We start from the raw sequence: 22,699 nt of genomic DNA, 5'->3' as shown, positions 1-22,699 counted from the left end.
ATTCACACAAATTATCTTAAATTAATTCAAAATAAATACCAACAAATTATTGAAACAAGCTATAATCTCTAAAAATATTTTGAATATGCATACAATCATCTTCAAAGGAAAGCTGTGATAAAAGACAACTTCCTGAGGTGAACAGAGAACTCGAAGTTCTCAAATCAAATGGCCAGGTGCCAAGACTGATCATTTTATGACAAATTTTTTCTGCAACTTCAGGAATTTCTATTTTTCAGTATATTGGCAACTACATGCAATAAAAATATGAATAAATTGCAAATTAACATGGAAACAAAAAGATTTCATTTTGTCTTGTGGAAGTTTGATGGAACAATAGTTGAGAAATGAGCACCTAAAGATGTATAATAAAATGTTGGTTTGTCCCTTGCACAGCTCAGTAACAAAACAACCTAGAGATCTAAAATTTTGCATTTAAGCTAGGTTTAGCATAAGGATGTGCACGATGCTCTTAATTTTTCTAAAAACCCTCACAGAAGGACCTCCATAGCCCGATAAGGGCTTAGTTTTAATTTTCCACATTGAAAATTGATGAGAATTTTTTTCAGATTATCTTTAAGGTACTAAATATTTGGGTGGACCCAACCCAAATGCTTTTGGTCTATCTGAACCACAAAGAGAAACTAAACATTTGTGTACCAAGTTTCTGCGGGAGACCAGCTACAATTTAAACCAGTTAAGATAAATATATCTGGAAAAATAAACATGTTTAGTGAGATTCCAAAGAAGTGGCTTAGATACTATTACACAGGCTGTTTACAATGACCAAGGAATCATTTTTTTTGGATGCTTCTGGTGGAGCAGGAAAAACTTTCTTTATTAATCTACTTTTGGCTAAAGTCTGAAGACAAAATTATAAGACTATAAGACATAGGAGCAGAATTAGGCCATTTGGCCCATCGAGTCTGCTCCGTCATTTGATCATGGCTGATTTATTTTTCCCCTCAACCCCATTCTCTTGCCTTCTCCCCGTAACCTCTGAGGCCCTTACTAATCAAGAACCTATCAACCTCTACTTTAAATACACCCAATGACTTGGCCTCCACAGCCGTCTGTGACAATGAATTCCACAGATTTACCACCCTCTGGCTAAAGAAATTCCTCCTCATCTCTGTTCTAATGGGATGCCCTTCTGTCCTGAGGCTGTGCCCTCTGGTCCTAGACTCTACCAATACTGGAAATATCCTCTCCATGTTCACTCTATCCAGGCCTTTCAATATTCGGTAGGTTTCAATGAGATCCCCCTTCGTCCTTCTAAATTACAGCAAGTACAGAACCAGAACCATCAAACGCTCCTCGTACTTTTACCCTTTCATTCCTGGGATCATTCTTGTAAACCTCCTCTGGACCCTCTCCAATGCCAGCACATCCTTCCTTAGATATGGGGCCCAAAACTGCTCACAATATCTGAACAACACCTTATAAAGCCTCAGGATGCATGTTTGCTTTTATATTCTATTCCTCATGAAATGAATGCTAACATCGTATTTGCCTTCCTTACTACTGACTCAACCTGCAAGTTCTCCTTTAGGGAACCCTGCACCAGGATTCCCCAAGTCCCTTTGCATCTCCAATTTCTGAATTCACTTCCTGTTTAGAAAATAGTCTACACCTTTATTCCTTCTACCAAAGTGCATGACTATACAGTTCCCTACACTGTATTCCATTTGCCACTTCTTTGCCCATTCTCCCAACCTGTTCAAGTCCTTCTGCAGACTCCCTGCTTCCTCAACACTCCCTGCCCCTCCACCTATCTTTGTATCATCTGCAAACTTGGCCACAAAGCCATCAATTCCGTCATCCAGATCATTAACACATAATGTGAAAAGTAGCGGACCCAACACTGACCCCTGCAGAACACCACTAGTTACCGGCAGCCAACCAGAAAAGGCCTCCTTTATTCCCACCCTTTGCTTTTAATTCATGCAAATTATCTTAAATTAATTCAAAATAAATCAAAAATAAAACACTTTTGAAGCAATGCTTGATGATGCCAAGGCCAGAGGGGAAAACTGCACATTTGGTTTTTAAACTTCCTTTAATTTGACAAATGTGGAGACTCCAATATGAAATATTGGTCAGCGAACTGCAAAGGAAAAATTCTAAAAGATTGTAAATTTATTGCCTGGGATCAATGCACAATGGCTCACGAAGCAGCCACTGAAGCACTAGATTGAATGCTGCAAGATCTTAAACACAATAATCAATTAATGGAAGGTATCACTTTAGTGCTAGCTGATTTTCATTAAATGCTACCAGTAAGCATGAGATACTAAAGCAGATGAATTGAATGGCTTTATTAAAATATCATATATTGGGAAAATACTACACAATTACACTTGAAAAATCAATATGCAAGTGCATATGACAAGCAATCCATCTGCAAGAAAGTTTGCTTTGAATCTACTCATTAGGATATGGGGAAATTATCCACAAAAACTCAACAGGAACAATTTTGATGAAAAACTTGGGCCGATTTGTTACATCACTTCATGTTCTGATGCAAGTTGTTTTCCTAAATGACACTCAACACTACTTGTATTATAACGGTTGCATGAAATATCAATTTTAGCACCAGTAAAATGACGCTGTGCAGGCCATGAATAAAGACCTTCTTACAAAGCTTCCCAGAGAACCTATACACTACAAATCTATTGACAGTATGAAAGACATAGATGAGGTTGTACATTTTCTTGTTGAAGTTTTAAACTTCCTGTCACCATCTTGAACTAAATGAATTAACTCCAATCATGTGACTCAGGAATCTGGATCCACCACTACTATGCAATGCCACAAGATTATTAGTTCACAAATTACTACCAAATGTAATTCAGGCTACAAAAACGGAAATGCTGTTGGGGAAAACATCATCTCTTCAATACCAATTATCCCATCTGATCCGCCTTTTCAAATCAAGTGACTTCAGTTCCTGTTCATCTTAGTTTTGCTATGCGTATTAACGAAGCACAAGGGCAATCACTAAAAGTTGCTGGCCTTAATCTCAAAACTTAACGCTTTCCCCATGGTCAGCTATATGTTGGCTGTTCCAGAATTGGAGATAAAAATAATCTATGCATTTTTTTTACACCATTTGGTAGCACTTCAATTTTGAAATCAAGTAAATTTACACATTGTGCATAGGTACATACCTACTTATTGTTGGCCAGAAATACTACGGATCTATGAGAAGAGCATGTCTGCCTGAGCCTAGTCACTGGCTTGAGACGTCTGTGAACGGAGGTAACCTGAGCCCAGCAACTGACATAAGCTGGCTGAAACTGGTTTGAATCAACCTGACTTTGAGAGAAACAACAGAAGAGGCAGGAGGCACAAGCCCTTATTTGGGAGAAGATCAACGAGGTAATGCTGCCTGTAACCCTGGGCTAGATCCAATGGAGAAGGGACACAGGATAGTCCGATAACACAGAACCAAGAAAATTGAAACACAAAGGTGCAGAACCAATAAGAAAGAGAATATCTCGGAGGCAGAAGCAGTGAAAACTCCGATGACCAGATTACGTCAGAATCAAGAAGAATGCCTGGCCAGCGTTAACTCATGATTCTTGGGTAGCAGCCTTTCTATTCTGATTGATTGTTCGGGGAGCATCAAGAAAATATTGTGGGCGTGTGTACGGACAGTCAATCTTGTATGAATTGCGTGCTTACTTGTATCTAAACTGTGTGAATTGCATGTCTATTTGTAAGTGAACCAATAAAGATAACCAATAGTTAATACAGATTCTCCCTGTGCCTAACCAATCATTGGTATGGATGGGAATACCTGCAACATCAGAGAATTATATTAAAAGTAATTTTTGTATACATTTATTTTCAGTTTATATTTTTATTGGTAACTTTAGTTAAATGAAATAATTTTGATGCCCTAGTTATATTATTCATAGAATATCTATAAATTTAAGTTAGGTTTTTATATAAATTTAAGTTTAGTTTTTAAGGGGTGTTATAAAACCCAATTGCATGAAAATAAAAACATACATCATGATTGCCAGCATAATAATCCAAGCAACATTGGGTATAGGAGTTGGTCATCTATAAAAGTACAGTCAGGGACAACATCAAGACCTTGAACAGACAGAAATATTGGCCAACAGTTCTCCATTGCACAGAGTGATCAGTGTCCTGAAAGCCAAAACTTTGGAGCAATTTACTAAACAATTGTTGACATATAGATTTGAAACAAAACAGACCAAATATCTCTCCTTGAGCATGCTTACTCTGTGACCAGATGCTCTATCAGCTTATAACCGGTTTACCCCAATTGCTTTATCTTTCACAACATTTTACCCATCCTGATGTAAACATGATTAATTCACCTGGCTCTGCAAAGTTTCTTAAAGGGTCATCACCCATCACCCAGCCATTATGGGCCATAAAATACACAGCCTTTTCTGGCTGATACATCATTGGCTCTTCCTCTTCTAAAGGCATTTCTTCAAAGTCAAATGTAAAGTACCTGTATGTAAAGTAAGCATACAATTTTTACAAAGTTAACAGCTTTTACTAGAATCATTTCAACGGAATCAATATCTATAAAAGTCCTTGTCGGGCTTAATTCAATATAGCATTAACATTTGATGCCATTCCACCCCCCCCCCTCCACCCCCCCAAAGATAAATATTCATTATCACATATTACCTGAAGGCAAGACAAACATAATTTTTTTTCAACAAACTCTTACCACAAATACATAGACTGAAATGTGGAGCTGTTCTTCGTGGATCTCTAAGACCATAAGACATAGGAGCAAAATTAGGCCATTCAGACCATCGAGTCTGCTCTGCCATTCTCCTGCCTTCTCCCCACAACCTTTGAGGCCCTTACTAATCAAGGACCTATCAACCTCCACTTTAAATACACCCAATGACTTGGCCTCCACAGCCGTCTGTGGCAATGAATTCCACAGATTTTCACGGGCTAAAGAAATTCCTCCTCATCTCTGTTCTAAAGGGATGTCCTTTTATTCTGAGGCTGTGCCCTCTGGTCCCAGACACTCCCACTACTGGAAACATCCTCTCCACATCAACTCCATCCAGGCCTTTCAGTATTAGAAACCATTAGAAACTAAGTAGGGACTGCTGTAAGTGGAGAGTGCGCTAATCCTTGGATCATCAATCAGATAAAAATGACCTCTTTCTGATTATTCTTAAATTCCAGAATTGAAAGCCTAATGTTCAACCCGTTGTGCCAAGTCCCTTTCGAGAAGATATTTGAACATTCTGGCATCTCACCAATTAGTAAGTACAGTTCATCATCAGTAGTAGTGATCTTTCAATATGAACTACAGTTTAAATCTAGTAATAACATAATATAGAAACTTTCCCAGTGGCAATAATCATGTAATTCTACAAATAACAAAATACTGTGCAAGTTTATGCTTCATGATTTTGAGTGATTTATTCAGTGTACCTGGTTACTAAAGGATCTTTTGCTGTAATAGGTCCAAGTTTGGGGCCATGGTCTGTTAGGCGTTCATAGTTTACTGTCCCCAATATGCAGTTAACAGCCTGAAGATACATAATTCAGCATTAAAGTGCTTGATAACAAAGTCATATGTGAAAAATATGAAAATTCAGTCAGGGATGTAGGAGAGAGACAAGATGTCAAATAAAGTCTACCTGTTCTTGATGACGATGCACTTCTTGATAGCGTTCCAAATTTAACTCTTCTATTCTTCTGAAGACCCAGCCACAGCATTCGTCTATCTCATTAGGACTATTACTTCAGAAAGCAAATTAGAATAATTTGCAAAGTAATCCTTGTATTGCTAGCAAAGAAGTTCTAATTGCAATTTTCGTTATCTTGAGACATAGTGTTTTACAAGCAGTGAAGTAGGTGCAGTCATTGTTCTAATGCAAGGCAATGAGACAACCAACTTTTGTTCTGAAGGGTCTCATTTACAGATACCAAATAATGATCAACCAACCAGTTTTGGAAAAATGTCTGTGATAGGTTGAAGACCAAGAGACTGATCAGCCTACCACACAGACAGTCCCTTTGTTCTCCCCACCTCATACTCTTCTATAGCTAAATCTTAAATTTTCCCAGATCTCCACAAATGCTCCCTGACCTCAAACATTTTCTATTTTTACTTCTGTTTTTAGAAATGGTGGTTGATGGATTAATATTGACCAAGATACCAAAAGAACTCACTTTTGCATCATCAACAATTTTTTCAGAACTGTAAATTAAATTTTAAACAAAAAAGAAAAATAGACTGTAATTGTGTGAATGTTTTACATTTCTAATGAATAAGAATAGTTTCTGAAACTTACCCACGAGGCACAAACATTTTCAATAATAAGCTCATATTAACAACACAGCCAAATCTTTTAAATTCCGGGTCTTGGATAACCTTAAGAGGCTGCTTTGTATCACACTTTTTCTTCTCACCTTAAACGCAAGAGATTTTTAAATTGTTAGCTATACAAACTAACATGTTAAACACTAAATTCTGAAAAAAAAAGTCTCCAACTATTATTGTAGATGATAATTTGTCTTGTGTTGTACCATGCAAGAGTGCATTTCGGAAGTCAGCAACGATTTTTTTCACATTCACTTGATAGAATTCCCATAACTGCAGTTTAGGATAGATTTCCTCCCACATGATTTGACGAATGCACTGTCAAAAGAATAAAACGTTATTAAATTCTCTATCAGAATTATATCGAATGGACAGCACTAACTTGATCTGAATGCTGTGCTGCATAAAAGCCTTCTCCTATCTTACGCTTTCTAACCCTATGCTTGAAATTATTTCTACTTCATGAGAGTTTCTAGGTTTTCCATTATTGCTTCTGTGTAATTTACCACATCAATGCCATGCAGAAGAAAGTTCCACATTCTAACCCAACCACCCTCTGGGTAAAGAAGTTTTTTCTGAATTATATACACAATCAATTAGTGGCTGTCTAATATTTATGGCCTCCAGGATGGAACTGTCCGCAGACAAAACTTGCCTATGTATAAATATGAAGATTTGTTTTACAAGGTGAACACTGTTTACTTTTATAGTCATATCACCTACCTCACATAAAACATTTTCACTGCTTACTTATCCCCTGTCCAATCTGCGCCAAGATTGAGAGATTAAACTTTTGACTATTGAAAAGCATATTCATCGCTTCACTTAATTTACACAATTCAAAAAAAAATCCTTTCAATATTCTTCTAAATGAATCGGGACATTATCTTTATCTGAAACACACAACTGGGAAAGGTGCTAAATTCATGACGGCTGTTACTTTAGCTCTACGCAGTTACTGCTGCACTGTTAAAACAATTAGGTTTAACGCTTTTGGGATAGGGTACAGAAATTCAGCCAGGGATACCCCCTGCCAATTCCAAAATAAAGTTCATTCTCCTCCCTTTTTAACAACCTGCCTGGCACACAAACAGTTTTTGCTTGGTGAGGCACTATCCTTAAAGTATTAAAGTCTTTGCACTAGCAGATGAGAAAACCAAGAACAGAAATATGCTTACATTGATGCTGAAAAATATTTTGAAACAATTACTTAACTTTTACAGGAGAAGGGGTGAAGGAGAAAAGGAAAGTTGTGGGGAGCATACGTTATCTTGTACTTACATTAAGATGGTCTCCATTTTCAATAAGAGCAGGCAGTCCTTTATGCTTATATTTTCCTTTAGTCACATCAATAGATAAATGCCACAATGCTCGGTCTAAAAGCCAAGCCGGTCTCAAATGAGGGGAATTCAAAACGTTGTAGGAACATTCTGGGTGTTTCTTCAGCCAAATGCTATTGGCAGCTATTGAGAAAGCAGGAGGAAAAATATGAACAAATGCTTGGTGTTTCTTATTAATATTAGAATGATCAAAAAGGCATTAAGTTTAATACATCTTTTTTACATGTCAAAAATTTAATCAGAAAGAAAAGTCATCCAACTATAGAAATGTAACAAGGACAGACCAGTATTCTCACTTTTCTACAGAAAAGACAGACAAAATAATTCACTGTTTTATCTGAACCTCATTTCTTTCCTTCACTCGTGATCTGGATACAACATGGAGTCATTGAGTTACACAGCATGGAAACGGGACCTTTGGCCCAAATCATCCATGCAGACTAATTTATCTACTTGAGCTCGTCCCATTTTCCTGTGTTTAGCCCATATCCCTCTAAACCTTTCTCATTCACGTACCTGCCTAAATGTCTTTTAAAAATTGTAATTGTACCCGCCTCTACTGCTTCCTCTGGCAGTTTGTTCCATATACCCACCACCCTCTATGTAAAAAAAGTTGCCCCTCAGGTTCCCTTTAAATCTTTCCCCTCTCACCTTAAACCTATGTTCTCTAGTTTTAGACTCCCTTACCCTGGGAAAAAGACTATGATCATTCACCTATACCCCTCATGATGTTTATGAACCTTTGTAAGGTCACTCCTCAACCTCCTAAGCTCCAGGATAGAGGCCCCAGCCTATCCAATCTCTCCTTATAGCTTAGGACCTCCAGGCCCTGCAACATCCTCGTGAATCTTTTCTGCACCCTTTCTAGCTCAAAGGCATCCTTCTTTTACCCAGGCGACCAGAACTGCACACAGTATTCCAAGTGTAATCTCATCAACAGAAAAAGTGCTTAATGCAATAATTAAAGTAGTTTTTAAAAAATCTTTTGATGAATCAAAAGTTAAATGCATTGGTGATTGTTTATGGTTAATCTATAACTTTCAAGATTGGAGGTCTCAAACAAATTATATTCTTAAAACAAAAGTGCTGAATACTGTCTAAATGTCATCTTATCTAGTTTGTAACATTGCAATGAAGTGATTTTTCAGATCTTAATTGTGGCTTAAGAAGAAACTGAAGTATATTCAAAAATCAACCTTAAAGTATTTCCTATACAGTTCACAAGAAACAATTTGTGAATACTAATTCTGTTTGGGGAAAAAAGCTCTAGTGTATAACTAAATTATTCGTGTCCATATGAAGATCAGTTCTAACTTGCCATTTAAAAAGCAGAGTATCAAATTAATGCAGCAGTCTGACCTTTACCAAAATAAAACAAGGTCAGTCACTGCAAGCACTAACAGCTCCCAACATCTCCTAGTATAAAGTGCAGCTACTCAATCATTGGCCTTTAAATAGATATATTCACCTTTGACATTTTAAATCACCTCTTACATATAACCACTTTGAATCTAATTATTGAATGAAAGGCTCAAATCTCCTTTCTATAATATAATTGTAAGGTTATATTTGATTTGGAAATTCACTTCAGATATTAAATATGGCAATGCTATTTGATCACATTTGATCTTTAGTTTACGGTGGTGGTGCAGTTATTACACTAATAATCCAGGAAACAGTGTTCAAATGCACTAATGGCAGCGTTCCCATTATAAAGAATGACTGTATTGTTAAAGTTGGCTGACACAATAGCACTGTAGGTCTTGTCTCCGCACTATCATCACTCAGCTCTATATCTCACTGTAGTTCAGCGAGTGGATTCCATTCCTTCCACAGGCCATCGCATTACTGACTTAGCCTCTGATTGCAACTTATTTGCTGTGGCACGTTGATGCCTCAGTTAGTGCTGCTGCCTCAGAACTCCAAAAACTTGGCTCTTTCTGTGGAGTACACACTCTCCCTGTAACTATGTGGAATTCCCCTGGGCGCTCCAGTTTCCTCTCGCATTCCAACTAGGTGGGTGCTAGTTGGTAGGTTAATTGGCAACAGTAATAGCTCTTGTGTGTAACTGGGTGAGAAGAGAATTGTTGGAGTTGGGTGAGGGGGCTGGGGGAGTTGATGAGCACGCGGGACAGAATAAACTATAGGGAAATAATTGGGAGAACGGGATTTTATGGCATTGCTCTGAGAGCTAGCATAGACTCCATGAACTGGATGGCCTTCTTTTACGCCATAAGGAAACATTAGTAATAAATGTGAGAATAATGCGATCATATTCCAGGCCTAGAAATCTTTAAAATTATTCCTCCATATTCAGTTTGTAACAAAGAACGCAAGCTCAGGTGATAGCAGAAAAAGAACCCATTTTCCATTTAAGATTTTCAGAGTTTATAGCACAAATGGGCACTTAGGTCCAACAAGTCAATGCCGTTTGGCTTTATCTGGGAAAAACGTTCAGATAACCTAATCAAAAAATTGGAATGCATTTTTAAAGCATTGCCAATAGAACTGTCCATTCACAGTATTTATTACAAATGAAAAACATAATGATGCTGGAAGAACTCAGCAGGCCAGGCAGCATCCATGGAGCAAAGTGGGCTGTCAACGTTTCGGGTCAGGATCCTTCTTCAGGACTGAAGATAGGAAAAGGTAAAGCCCAATATATAGGAGGGAAGAGCAGAGCAGTGATAGATGGACAAAAGAGGAGAGGTGGGGGTGGGGGGGCAGAAGGTGGTGATAGGTAGATGCAGGTAAGAGATAGTGATAGGCAGGTACGGGGGAGGAGGGGAGAGCAGATTCCCCCGGGGGATAGGGCAGGTGCGGGGCATTTATTACAATTTCATGTTTGTAAATTCAGTGCATCTGGAAAGCACTGAGGCTTGATAGAGGCATAAAGAGCATTCCAGGAGTAATGGTTCTTCCTCACACATTTTGAGAGTCATAATTCAAAACAATACAATACAATCTGTGGAAAAACAGTATCATAAAAAGTATGGGCCTGAGGAATTGCTTGGTATGAGGGGAAAAAATTCTTTGATTCGTTTCAACAAAGTGATTGTAGATAAACCTTATTAGCAAAAGCTAAACTTAAAAAAAAGAAACACTTTCCTTTCTACTTTGTGCACCTTCTCCCAAAATAAGCAAGGAATTTGTCCACTAATTCAGTACCTGTGTGATTGTAGACCACATCTGTTATGCAGAGTACATTCCATTCATTCTTTAACTTATCCACCAGCCTTGCAAGGTCATTCCAATTGTAAGTTTTATTAGGCCGAGAAAATTCAGGGTTGAGTTCCAACTGGTCAGCTAAGGAATAGCATGACCTGGATAATCCCAGAGTTTGTGTTGGGGTAAAATGGATCATATTATAACCTGTTAAAAAGAATTATCAAATTGAATGTATTCAAATAAATTAATGTAGGACAGTAGATTTATGTAGGAAAGCAGATGTTAAGAAGCCCAAAACACATCATTGCTGGTTCACTACCATTTTTTGAATAAGTACTATTAAGCAAGTATTATATAGGCAATCATAATAGTCAGATACCATCAAAAGTATTTAAGAAGTGACTGGTTAACCTGTTTGGCAATGTTATTAATTCAAAAGATCAATGGTGATCAGAAGCTCTCTGGTTTTCTTTGAATACTGTCAGACAGCAGACATCTGCCAAAGCAGAGTAACAAGTCACAACAACAGAGATGAAGGGAAAGGAGATTAGAATACTCATGGACACATTATCTCAATGCCAAACAAGATATCACTTTTCTGAAAATTAACAACCATAATACAATAATAGTAATGTAGCCCAGGTATAAATACAGCTTAAGCTAGCCAAATAGTATATAGATGGCAAACGTTCTTTTCCAAATGTTATTTGTTATTAGAAAAGTCAGAAGTTCCTTGTTTGGAGGCAGACTACAACAGTCAAGTTTGGAATTCATGACAATGACACTCTTGTATATAAAAGTTTGATATTTAAAACCACTCAGACCAGAAACCCTATAATTTATTGTTACAGAATGAACAACTTTGTTGCAACAGGAACCTTGGAATCAATCTATTTTGAAACAGGGGATCCTTTCTAATAAATGCAGCTTTAAAATACAATGAGTGACCAGTTGAAGGACACCAGATTGTATGTACAAATACTGTTGGAAATAGAAATGGCTTTAAACAGGTGGACTTTTGATCCCAACTATTTAATGGAATAGTTGGACTTTCAACAGAACTCCAGCACATTTGGATGTTACAGTTAACCTCCATGGCACATGTAGAGCCGCTGTAGTGAAGAATTACCGTCACTGTGAATAGCAATTTATTGCTTTGAAAATTCATTGTTACTTTTATGAATATTTTTATTCTATCAAGAATGAAATGTCACATTCAAGCAGAAGTCTCTTTAAGCACAAAAGTTTGCGTTGTGATAGCACTCTGTTCAGAATTTCTCTGCTTTGAGATTTTTTGATCTAGTATAGTAGTAGTCATGAAAAATACATAATAAGGCCAGTTATTCAGCAATTACTTAAAATATCTGTGGCAATGCAAATGAAAATCCAATGTGTAATATGTTAATACAAAATTTGTTATTTTATAATAATTTGTTATCTTATATTTTACATTTGACACAAAGTTATAAGGCAGACCAAAGTTTTATATATTCTTATAATAGAGAACAATTTGCATATAGTTTCCAATTTTGTTTCCCAAATTAAGAAAGTCACTTTACATCTGCTTGTGTGATTGACAACTACATATTACCAAGAATAAGATTTATATTTGAATTTTGATTAATTGATTACGAGTGGTGAAAATGTTAAGAGGTTGATGTGAACACAAAATCATTTGGAAGCAGAAAAGGAAACAAACCTGGAGATATATGCTTGATGTGTCAGAAATATGATGTTTCAATTAGGATTTGAAATGCACTGCCTGATAGAATTGTAGATATAGAAATCAAAAGGAACTGCTTTTTTTTAAATTGTAAATTTATTCATTGATTTTTTTTGGGAGGTAGAGTAAATGCATCACTGGTAGAGCTAACATTGTGCCTTAAATGGCATAAATCTTCACAATCAGGATAACTAAATACACTGAATTAAGCAAAGCAAAACAAACAAGAGTCGAAATACATGAATAAATTCATCAGAATCTCCAAAGATTGTAAAGAATTAATATTTTTGTTATGTCCCTTCAAGACAACTGCACAATGAACAGAATGAGGGAAAGAGTGCAGTAAATAAGCAGCCATATTTTTATATGGGAGGAGTTGGGGGGGGGCTCTGGTAGAAGCAGGATAAATCAAACAATTCTATGAAATTAGCTTTGAAGGTGGTGAGCCACCTTGAACTGCTGCTGTATGTCTGGTGAAGGTATTCCCACAATGTTGTTGAATAGAGAGTTCCACGATTTAGACTCAATGAAAATGAAGGCATTTCCAAGACAGGATGGTGTACAACTGCAGTTGGTGACATTACCATTCACCTGCTGCCTTTGTACTTCTTGGTTACAGAGATCACCGATTTGCGAGATGTTGTTACTGTGGCCTCAACAACTAACTGCAGCCACTGCAGATGGTGCTGGAGGGATGAATTCTAAGAGTGGTGAATGGGATGCCAATCAAGAAGAGCACTTTGTTCTGGAGCTCTCCAAGTGTTGCTTTACAAAGTTTATCATGAACACAGAGAGCTAGAAACAGAGACAGGAGAGAAAGCCATTTAATTTTCCTGAATCCTATGCAATATTCACAATGGTTTAAAAAGAACTGAAAACAGTATCATCTTGTATGCTTTTGATTTTGAGCTGTTTATTGATATTGCAGGTTAAGTTACGATAAATCATCTGAATTACAGCTGTATTTCATAACATTGGTTTTATATTTAGTACTTGAATAGATCTTCATTACCTGAATGTTTGGCAACCTTTAGCCTATCCTCCCATTCATCCAATGGTCCCAAACATTTGGACAAGTAAGTCTGGGCACATATGCAGTCCAACGGCAGAACTTCATTGTCATGTCCAACGCGTAGGATAGGATCTACGACTAAAAAGCCTGAACCACCCTTTTGTTCATCTCTTTAAATAAAACAAAATTATTCAGTAAGTCATTCAATATTTTCAAACGTTTGTATAAATATATTATCCCTGAGATGCTGAGATTGTCCTGTGAGAAGACAGTAAGCAGACTGGGCCTATACTCTCAAGTTTTAAAGAATGAGAGATGATTTCATTGAAACATATACAATTCTTATGAATTGGCAGGAAGCGTGTTTTCCCTGCCTGGGATATCTGGAACCAGGGTTCATAGTCTCAAAATAAGATATAGAATAATAATGTTTATTATTGTCACATGTACTGAGGTACAGTGTAAAACTTTGTTTTGTATGCCATCCATACAGATCATTTCATCACATCAGTACATCCAGATAGTACAAAGGAAAAGCAACAACAGAATGCATTCAGAACTGAGAATTCATAAAAAAAAAGCCTTCACCCAAAAGGGTGGCAAACCATTGGAATTGTGAGCTGTGGAGGTTCAGATGCCGAGCATACTCAAGATGGATTGATACAATGTTGGATATTAAGGGGAAAAGGGAGTTAGCATAGGAAAGTGGTGGTCAATTAAAACATATGCCATGATTGTAGTTAATAGCAGGGGAGGCACAAGGCCTACTCCTGGTTCTATCTTTGTTTTACATTCCAAATTTGTTCAACTTATTGCCACACACATGCGGATGTCATCTGTGAGACCTTCCAGTCAATCAGCCTGTTGTCACTTACTGCTTGGATCTAATATGTAAAAAAAACAAGCAGGATTACTGGAAGCAGTTGATGGCTTTTGAACCATAGTCCAGAATGGTTCAGCAGCTTCATGAGAGAAAAATTGGAAGGGCAACAGTGAAAATAATTGTAAAATCAGTTTAACAGGTTACTTGATTGCTTAAGAATAGGAAGCAAATCTTAATTTGAGCTCACCCATAGGTAAAATAAAATTGAAATGATCCAGACATCTGCAGATTGATTGCACAGAATTTATCAGAGTCATCTCCTCCTGTTGTATTTTGCCACTCAAGTAAATGAAACTGATAACGTTCAAAGTTTCCTTTGTCAATTGGATAGTTTGTGTGCACATGGATATCTTTCCCTTGTAAAGATGGACCAAGGCGAAACTGCAATTCATACCCTTGAAGACAAGAGATAAATATAACCAGAATTGTTTTGGTTGGAAGTGGTCCATCTCATCAGCTGAACAACCTTGGTAATTGTCTTAAAAGTTGAATACAAAAATTATAATTATGAACAATTTGCACAGTTTTGAAAGTTATAAAGAAAATTATCAATAATTAATTTCAGCTATTTTAACATCAGCTATACAGAAAGAAAACTTCTTGATAAAATTAAATCCTTATAGGTCTTTACAGCACAGAATGAGGTAATTGGCCTGTCAAATCCACCTTGGCTGCATCCAATTGGCTGCACCCTGCTCCCTCCCCCACCCTCTCCCTACTTCCCTGTAAATTCTTTCCATACTTATCCAGCTTCCCTTTGAATGCTAATGAATCCACCTCCTTTGCTCACTCTGGCAGTGCACTCCAGACCCCAATGTTTCAGGCTGCAATTATTTTCTAATTCTTTCATTTCATTCTACACTGCCTAAATCTTGACTCCTCTGCTAAAGCTTTTATACCAGTTGTGATCAAACCAGTGTTTTATAAAGGTTCATTACAACTGATTTGCTAGTGCTGCTGCTTAGGACATCAGAAATTGTCCCTGTTTGTCCCCCAGAAGGGCCATAGGACCTTTTACATCCATGTTAACTGACCCATTAGTAGCCTCTTGGGTTAAAATCTAATCCAATGAAAGACACATAATAAAGGTGTATTGGGCAGATAACCAATTGAAAGAGACTGCAGAGGGTTGTAGGCTCAGCCAGCTCCATCACGGGCACAACCCTCCCCACCAGAGGACATCTTCAAAAGGCAGTGCCTCAAGAAGGTAGCATCCATTATTAAGGAACCTCTCCATCTGGGACATGCCCTCTTCAAGTTACTAACATTGGGTGGTGGTACAGGAGCCTGAAGACACAAACTCAGTGTTTTAGGAACAGCTTCTTCCCCTTCACCATCAGATTTCTGAACTGTCCATGAACCCATGAATACTACCTCCTTATTCCTCATTTGCACTATTTATTTTTTTGTAACTTATGGTAATTTTTGTCTTGCACTGTACGGCTGCCACAAAACAACAAATTTCATGACATATGTCAGTGATAATAAACCTGATTCTGATTCTAACATGATCAATTCTTGAAACAGGATTCCCACCCTGTGGCTTAGAGGCAAGAGTTTACATTCAGCATCTCTCATGGACATACTGAAGGAATTCACAGTCAAAATACTTCTGAAGATCAGCTCCATTGAAATGTAGGGAAATGGAGTACCCCATCAGTACACAATAATGTCCAGCAAATACTGAGATAAACAATCAGATTTTTAATTGAGGACTACTAACCAAGACTACTGTCATGGTAAATGAAAGACAACAGACTCAAAATTCTTTAGTGCCCTTACAAATTGCAGGACACTAACAACTTGCTATGTGAACAAAAAACCCCTCCTATCACTTTTGGTTTATTTGCCAATTACCTTCATTCTACATGCCTTAGTTTGACTGTTCCACTAATGGGAAGTTTCTTTCTACCTACTTTGTCTATACCTTTCATGATTCTAAGCAACTCCAGTGGAACACCTCACAACCTCTTCATTTCCAAGGAGAACAACTGCAAATTCTCCAGTCTATCCCCATAACTAAAATCCCTCATCCTTGGAAGCACTTTGGTAAGTCTCTTCACCTTTCCTGAAGTGTGATGCCCAGAAATGGGCATAATACTCCACTTAAGGCTGAGTCATTGTTTTATGAAAGTTTATCATGATTTCCTTGCACTTATACTCTCTGACTCTATTTATAAAGCCCATGATCCCAAATGCTCTCTGAACCACTTTCTCAACATATTTTGCCACTTTCAAAAAACTATGCACAGATGCCTCCAGGTCTCTCTTCTTGTACATTCTTGCTTACATTTTTCCTATCAGCACTTAACACATCATTTTTTTCATTACTAAATTTCACATTGCACCCATATGTCCTTTGAATCTATTAGTACCCTCCCTGTAGCTCACTACGCTTTCAAGTTCTGTGTCAACTACAAATTTGGAAATCGCTCCACTAAAGCGTTCAAAATTCTTTTGAAAAGAACAAAATTTTTAAGAGGGCTCAACTGGGTACGTGTGAGGAATTTGCTTCCCCTGGCTAGGGAATCTGGACTCAAAATGAGTAGGTCATTTAGGACTGAAATTAGGAGAACATTCTTCACTTAAAAGGGGGGCAGGGAGGTGAATCTCTGGAATTCTCTAACCCAGAGACCAGTGGAAGCTCAGCCATTGATATCTGTATATCAAAGGAATCAAGAGATATGGAGATAGGTCATGATAAGGTGAAAGATCTCTTTGAATGGCAGAGCAGGGTCAAGGAGCTGACTGTCTTCCTCCTGTTTCTATTTCTGATATACACCCAAGTACAACTCATTTATTTCTACCAAGAAAACCACGAGTTCTAGTATCAGCCACTTGTGAATACCACTGTTCACTCTCCTCCAGTCCAAAAATCAACTTTTCAGTAGTACTCTGTCACTGCTGTTGCTTCACCAGTTTTCTAATCAAGCTCCATTTATTCCACAGTCTTCAATTTTGATGACAAGCCTATTATGAGGCATTTGATCAAATGCCTTATGGAAGATAAGAAATAAAAAACAAAGACCATTCAGCCCTTTGTGCCTGCTTGGCCATTCAGAAAAGACTATGACTCATATTTTACTGCATTGCCACTTTACTGCACCAACCCCATATCCCTTGACTTCCTTAATGTTTAAAAATCTATTGATCTGTCTGCGAGTCCGTTGAGGCTCCATAGTGAACTTGGTTAGGAAATTACAAAGGTTCACTGCCCTCCAAGTGAAGAAATTTTTTCTCTTCTGTCCTGAATGGCCAACATCTTACTTTGAGACTGTGAGCCATCTTGCCAGAGGAAACATCAACTCCACATCTATGCTGTCAAGCCCTAGAAAAAGTTTGTAGGTTTCAATGAGAACATCTTTCATTCTAAGTTCAAGAGTGCAGCCTATTCTATTTAATCTCTTCTCAGATGACAAAACCACCATGCCAGGAATCAATCTTTTGAACGTTTACTGCACTTCCTCTATCACTAGTACTGTATATCCTTCCTTGGGATAGAGACAAGACCTATACACAATATCCCAGATGCAACTTCAGTTGGTTCCAGAGAACTGCATCAATCCACTTGCAATAAAAGCCAACATACCATTGTTCCTATTGTCTGTTGAACCTAGCATAGTAAATTTCAGTGATTCATGTACAAGTACACCGAGATCCCTTTTAAAATTACATCTTTCAATGCCTCACCTTTAAAAAAAACTCTTTGCTCTTTTTTTGAACAAAGTGAATGAATGCACATTTTTCCATTTTAAATTCCATCTGCCAAGCCTTTGCACCTTCAACTAGCCTGTCCATATCCATGAATCCTCTCTGCATCTTGTTCAAAGTCAACACTGTCAAACAGTTTTATGTCAGCAGCAAATTTGGATATATTACATTTGATCCCCTCATCCAAATCATTGAAAGTGATTGTGTACAGCTGGGGCTCAACACCAATGCCTATGGTACCCTTCTGGCCACAGCTTTCCAAGCCAGAAATAACACTTTTATTCCAACTGTTTTTCATCCTCAATTCATACCAGTATATTAACCCCAATACCATTCACTATAATTTTGCTTATAACCTCATGTGGCATCCCACTGAAAGGTCTTCTGAAAGAATAAACACACTCCATCAACTGGTGCAACACACACAAAATGCTGGAGGAACTCAGCAGGTCAAGCAGCCTCTATGGAAGGAAATAAACATCAATGTTTTGGGTCAAGACCCTTCACCAAGACTGTAAAGGAAGAGGGCAGAAGCCAGAATAAGAAGGTCAGGGGTGGGGGAGGACCACGGGCTGGCAGGTGATAGGTGAGTCCAGGTGAGGGGGGAGGGAGGGTGGGTGGGGGAGGAGGGATGAAAGGGAGTGATGCAAGAAGCTGGGAGGTGATAGGTAGAAGCAGCAAAGGGCTGAAGGAGGAGGAATCTGGTAGGAGGGGGCAGTAGACCATGGGAAAAATGGGAAGGAGGTGGGGAATAGATGGACAGGTCATGAGGGTGGGGGCGGGGAAAGAGAAGGGGTGAGGGGGGCCACAGGAATGAGGGAAACCAAAGGGGGAGGGGAGGGGAGGGGAGGGGAGGGGAGGGGAGGGGAGGGGAGGGGAGGGGAGGGGAGGGACATCGAGGCTGTCAGGTTGGAGACTACCAAAGCAGAATACGAGGTGTTGTTCCTCCAACCTGTGTCTGGCCTCAACATGGCAGTAGAGGAGGCCATGGATAGACATGTCAATAAGGGAGGGGATGTGGAATTGAAGTGGGTGGCCACTGGGAGATCCTTACTTTTGTGGCGGACGGAGCAAAGATGCTCGACGACGCGGTCACCCAATGTGCATTGGGTCTCATTGACGTAGAGGAAGCCACACCGGGAGCGCCGGATGCAATAAATGACTTCCTTGGATTCACAGGTGAAGTGCTGATGCATCTGGAAGGACTGTCTAGGGCCCTGAATGGTGGTGAGGGAGGTGGTGTAGGGACAGGTGTAGCACTTCCTGCTGAGTTCCTCCAACATTTTGCGTGTGTTGCTCCAGATTCCAGCATCTGCAAAATCTCTCGTGTCTCCATCAACTGGTTCCTTCTTATCTATTCTGCTGATTCCAACCTCAAAATAGTCCAACAGATTTGTCAAACATGATTTTCCCTTTATACATCTATGGTGATTCTGCCCAATCCCACTACTATTTTCCAACTGCCCCTTTGTCACTTCCGTAATAGTAGATTCCAAACCACTGGTGCCAGGCTGGCTGGTCTACAACTCCATGTTTTCTCCTTCCTTTCTTAAATTATCTCGATACATTTACTACCTTCCAATTTGGGAGAATTGTTCTAGGATCTGTTAAAACGTGGATGAGTGGTATATCCACTACCTTTGTAACTACCTCCTTGAAAATCCTGGGACAAAGGTCATCAGGTCCTGGGGACTTATCAGCTTTCAGCCCATTAATTCCCACAGTACTAGTTTACTAATGCCAATCTCTCTGTGTTCCTCATTTTCTCTAAACCTGTAATTCTCCACTATTTTCAGGAAGTTCCTGCGTCTTCTTCCCTGCAGGGTGGTCACTTCCTGAAACACATTACACGCAAAAAACTGAATCATGCTGATGGACCACAGTGACATATTTTTAATTTCTCTGCCATGTCTTTAACCTGCCTCATTCATGAATGGGACAACATTAACTTTTGCTAGTCTTTTCCTTTTTTGAAAAATTATAGAAGCTTTTACAATCTGCTTCTATGTTTCAATGTTTCTCACAGGCCTGCTCTTGTAAAATCTACTTTCCCTTTCCTTACAATGTCTTGATTCTCTTTTGCTGAATTCTAAAATTTTCTGAATCTTCAGACTTACCGCTTTTGGCAATATTGTAAGTCTTTTCCTTTAATTCAATACCATCTTTAACTTTTCTTCATAGCCAAAGTTGGATCACTTTTCCTGTTATTTTGTTTTGCATTGAAAGAGATGTATATTTCTTGGAAACTATGTGTTAACTCTTACCCATTGCTATTTTACTATCATACCTTTAATGTAGTTTCCCAGTCTACCAAAGCCAATGCACAGCTTCATAACTTGCTCTACTCAGGTGCAAGATCCTGGCTTCAATTGAACTAAATTACTTTCAACCTTCATTAAAGAGAGTTGGGTTATTGTGCCTGCAGTTCATCGATACATCTGCCTATACAGGTCCCAATACCCAAGGAATCCAAAGCCCTTCCCTCCTGTACCATCTTTTCAGCCACGTCTACATCTGTTCTCTCCTCCTATTTTCTGTACACATTAGCTTGTGACACACTGTAATTTGAAGATTACCACATTCGAAGTCCTGTTTCAGAATTCCTTTTCTAACTCCTTGAGATTTTCCTGCAGGACCTCATCCTTTTTCTTCAAACCAATGTCATTGGTACTGATATGGACCTTTAGCTGTACTTTCGCTTTCCAAACCTTCATGCAGCCATCCAATGACATCCTCATCCCCGGCATTTGTGTTGGGGGGGGGGGGGAATATACCATCCCAGAATCACGTCTGTGACTGTAGAAATGCCGATCTAACCTCTAAACCATAGAATCCCCTATAACTATTGCTCGCTTAACCTTTCTCCTCTCATACAAAGTTGAGCCAGCCAATTAGGCTTGGTTCATCCTTGGGATCTCCTACAATACCTACCTGCTTATTTTTTATCCCCTCTCTGTTTGGCTGCCATCTGTTCTATCTCTGCCAGCACTCCTGAGTTGCAGGTTGATACTTCCCAATACACTCGATCACACTTATAGACCACAGTGACTTCAGCTGTCTCTCAAGCTCCTCCAATTAATGACACTTCCTTCACCTGTAGTCATCCAGGATACAGAAAGCATCCTAGAGTTCCCAAAGACACAGGACCGGCATTCCACAAGTCAGAATTGGAGTACCCTGCCATGCCTATATTTATCAGATCAATTTACATATATAAAACTCTTAAAAACTATTAATGTTATATTACTTACTGTTTTATGTACCCTAAACAAAGGTTTTTAATTCCCTGGCTTTTTGTTTAAAATTCTGAGTTCCTGTTTCCTATGCTTCTTTTAAACTCTCTGGGGCTCTGTCTCCTGCACTCCATAATAGAACATAAACCAATGCAGCAGACAAACAAACCCTTTGGCCCGTGATGTCTGTGCCAATCATGCCCTGTCTGTTAATGTGCCTGTCTAAATACCTGTTAAACATTGCTATTGTCAGCTGCCACCATTTCCCCTGGCAGCACATTCCAGACACTTTCTGCTGTGTAAAGAACTTGCCTTATAAATCTCCTTTCAAATTCACCCCTCTCACCTTAAAGCTGTAAGAAATTACACAACTAACACACAACGTTTGCCCTGAGTGGGGACCAAACCCAGGCCACAGTGATACATGCACAGAACCCCAACCACTAAAATCACAGGACACTGAGAAGAGTAATTTTTTCTGACAAAGAAGCGAGAGCAAGAATTTACCAGGCAAGTAAGTGTTGCAAAAGCAGAGGACAGTTTCTGAGCAAAAGTGCAATTTATAATCTCAGTTACTCTTTGTGCCAAGCAGAGAAGTAAATTAGGTATCAGTAGGGCACATATCAGCAAAAAAAAAGTTTCTCCTAAGAACAAGATCGTGAAGTGGCCCCAAAGGGGAATATTCAAGAGAAGCTGGAGGGAGATGCCTTCTTGTTGGAGAGCTTACTGGAGGAGTTACATGATGTCCTCCCCAAGGGATTCAACAGCTCAGGAACTCTGTCACCCACAAAGACACTTAACATCTCCTGCCCTTTTCCCAATTAGCTCCAAGATAAAAATATCAACACCTACTGGCTCTTCTTCATTTATGGATGGTTGAGTATACTGTGGAGTAGGGGGAAGGCAGGACATCTGCAATATATTCTGGTCAACTTTCCAAACTGGGTCTATGTTTAACTACAGCAGGCCTTTGAAATTTGGCACAGGTTCAGGTACAGGCACTCATGCTACAGCCAAAATAAAGTTACAAATTACAAAGTCGAAAAGCCATGCTACCTGAACAAATGCACGGATTCAGAGTGGGAAATCATCAGGGTTAAAGAGAACTGGAAAGAAAACAGTAATAACCTAGAGGTTCATTACACAGTATTTAAATATTACATAGATCGTAGCAGGAAGACATCTTCTGCTAGCTCAAGGTTTCCAGTTAGAATTAGGTTTGATAAACCTCAATTTCAACAGAGTGGATATTCAAGAGTCACTCCAGCAACTAACCACATGAATAG

General features: G+C 38.7%; 1 protein-coding gene across 6 annotated transcripts in view; it reads right to left on the bottom strand.

Annotated features, from left to right (window-relative positions):
- The window catches only part of agla (amylo-alpha-1, 6-glucosidase, 4-alpha-glucanotransferase a), a 68,482-nt gene that overhangs the window by 39,314 nt on the left and 6,469 nt on the right, over nt 1-22,699 (bottom strand). For all 6 annotated transcript variants that reach the window (XM_052013062.1, XM_052013061.1, XM_052013059.1 and 3 more), the window contains 9 exons: nt 14,657-14,864; nt 13,587-13,756; nt 10,852-11,055; nt 7,625-7,806; nt 6,550-6,661; nt 6,315-6,432; nt 5,658-5,760; nt 5,449-5,546; nt 4,356-4,495 (listed from right to left, as the gene is read on the bottom strand). In XM_052013062.1, the coding sequence (XP_051869022.1) occupies nt 4,356-4,495; nt 5,449-5,546; nt 5,658-5,760; nt 6,315-6,432; nt 6,550-6,661; nt 7,625-7,806; nt 10,852-11,055; nt 13,587-13,756; nt 14,657-14,864 (1,335 nt within the window). The remainder of the gene's footprint in view (nt 1-4,355; nt 4,496-5,448; nt 5,547-5,657; nt 5,761-6,314; nt 6,433-6,549; nt 6,662-7,624; nt 7,807-10,851; nt 11,056-13,586; nt 13,757-14,656; nt 14,865-22,699) is intronic.

Source organism: Pristis pectinata, chromosome 3 (assembly GCF_009764475.1).
Source record: "Pristis pectinata isolate sPriPec2 chromosome 3, sPriPec2.1.pri, whole genome shotgun sequence".
Taxonomy (NCBI): Eukaryota; Metazoa; Chordata; class Chondrichthyes; order Rhinopristiformes; family Pristidae; genus Pristis; species Pristis pectinata.
Note: the sequence above shows the minus strand (reverse complement) of the source record. Positions and strands in the feature narration are given on the sequence as shown.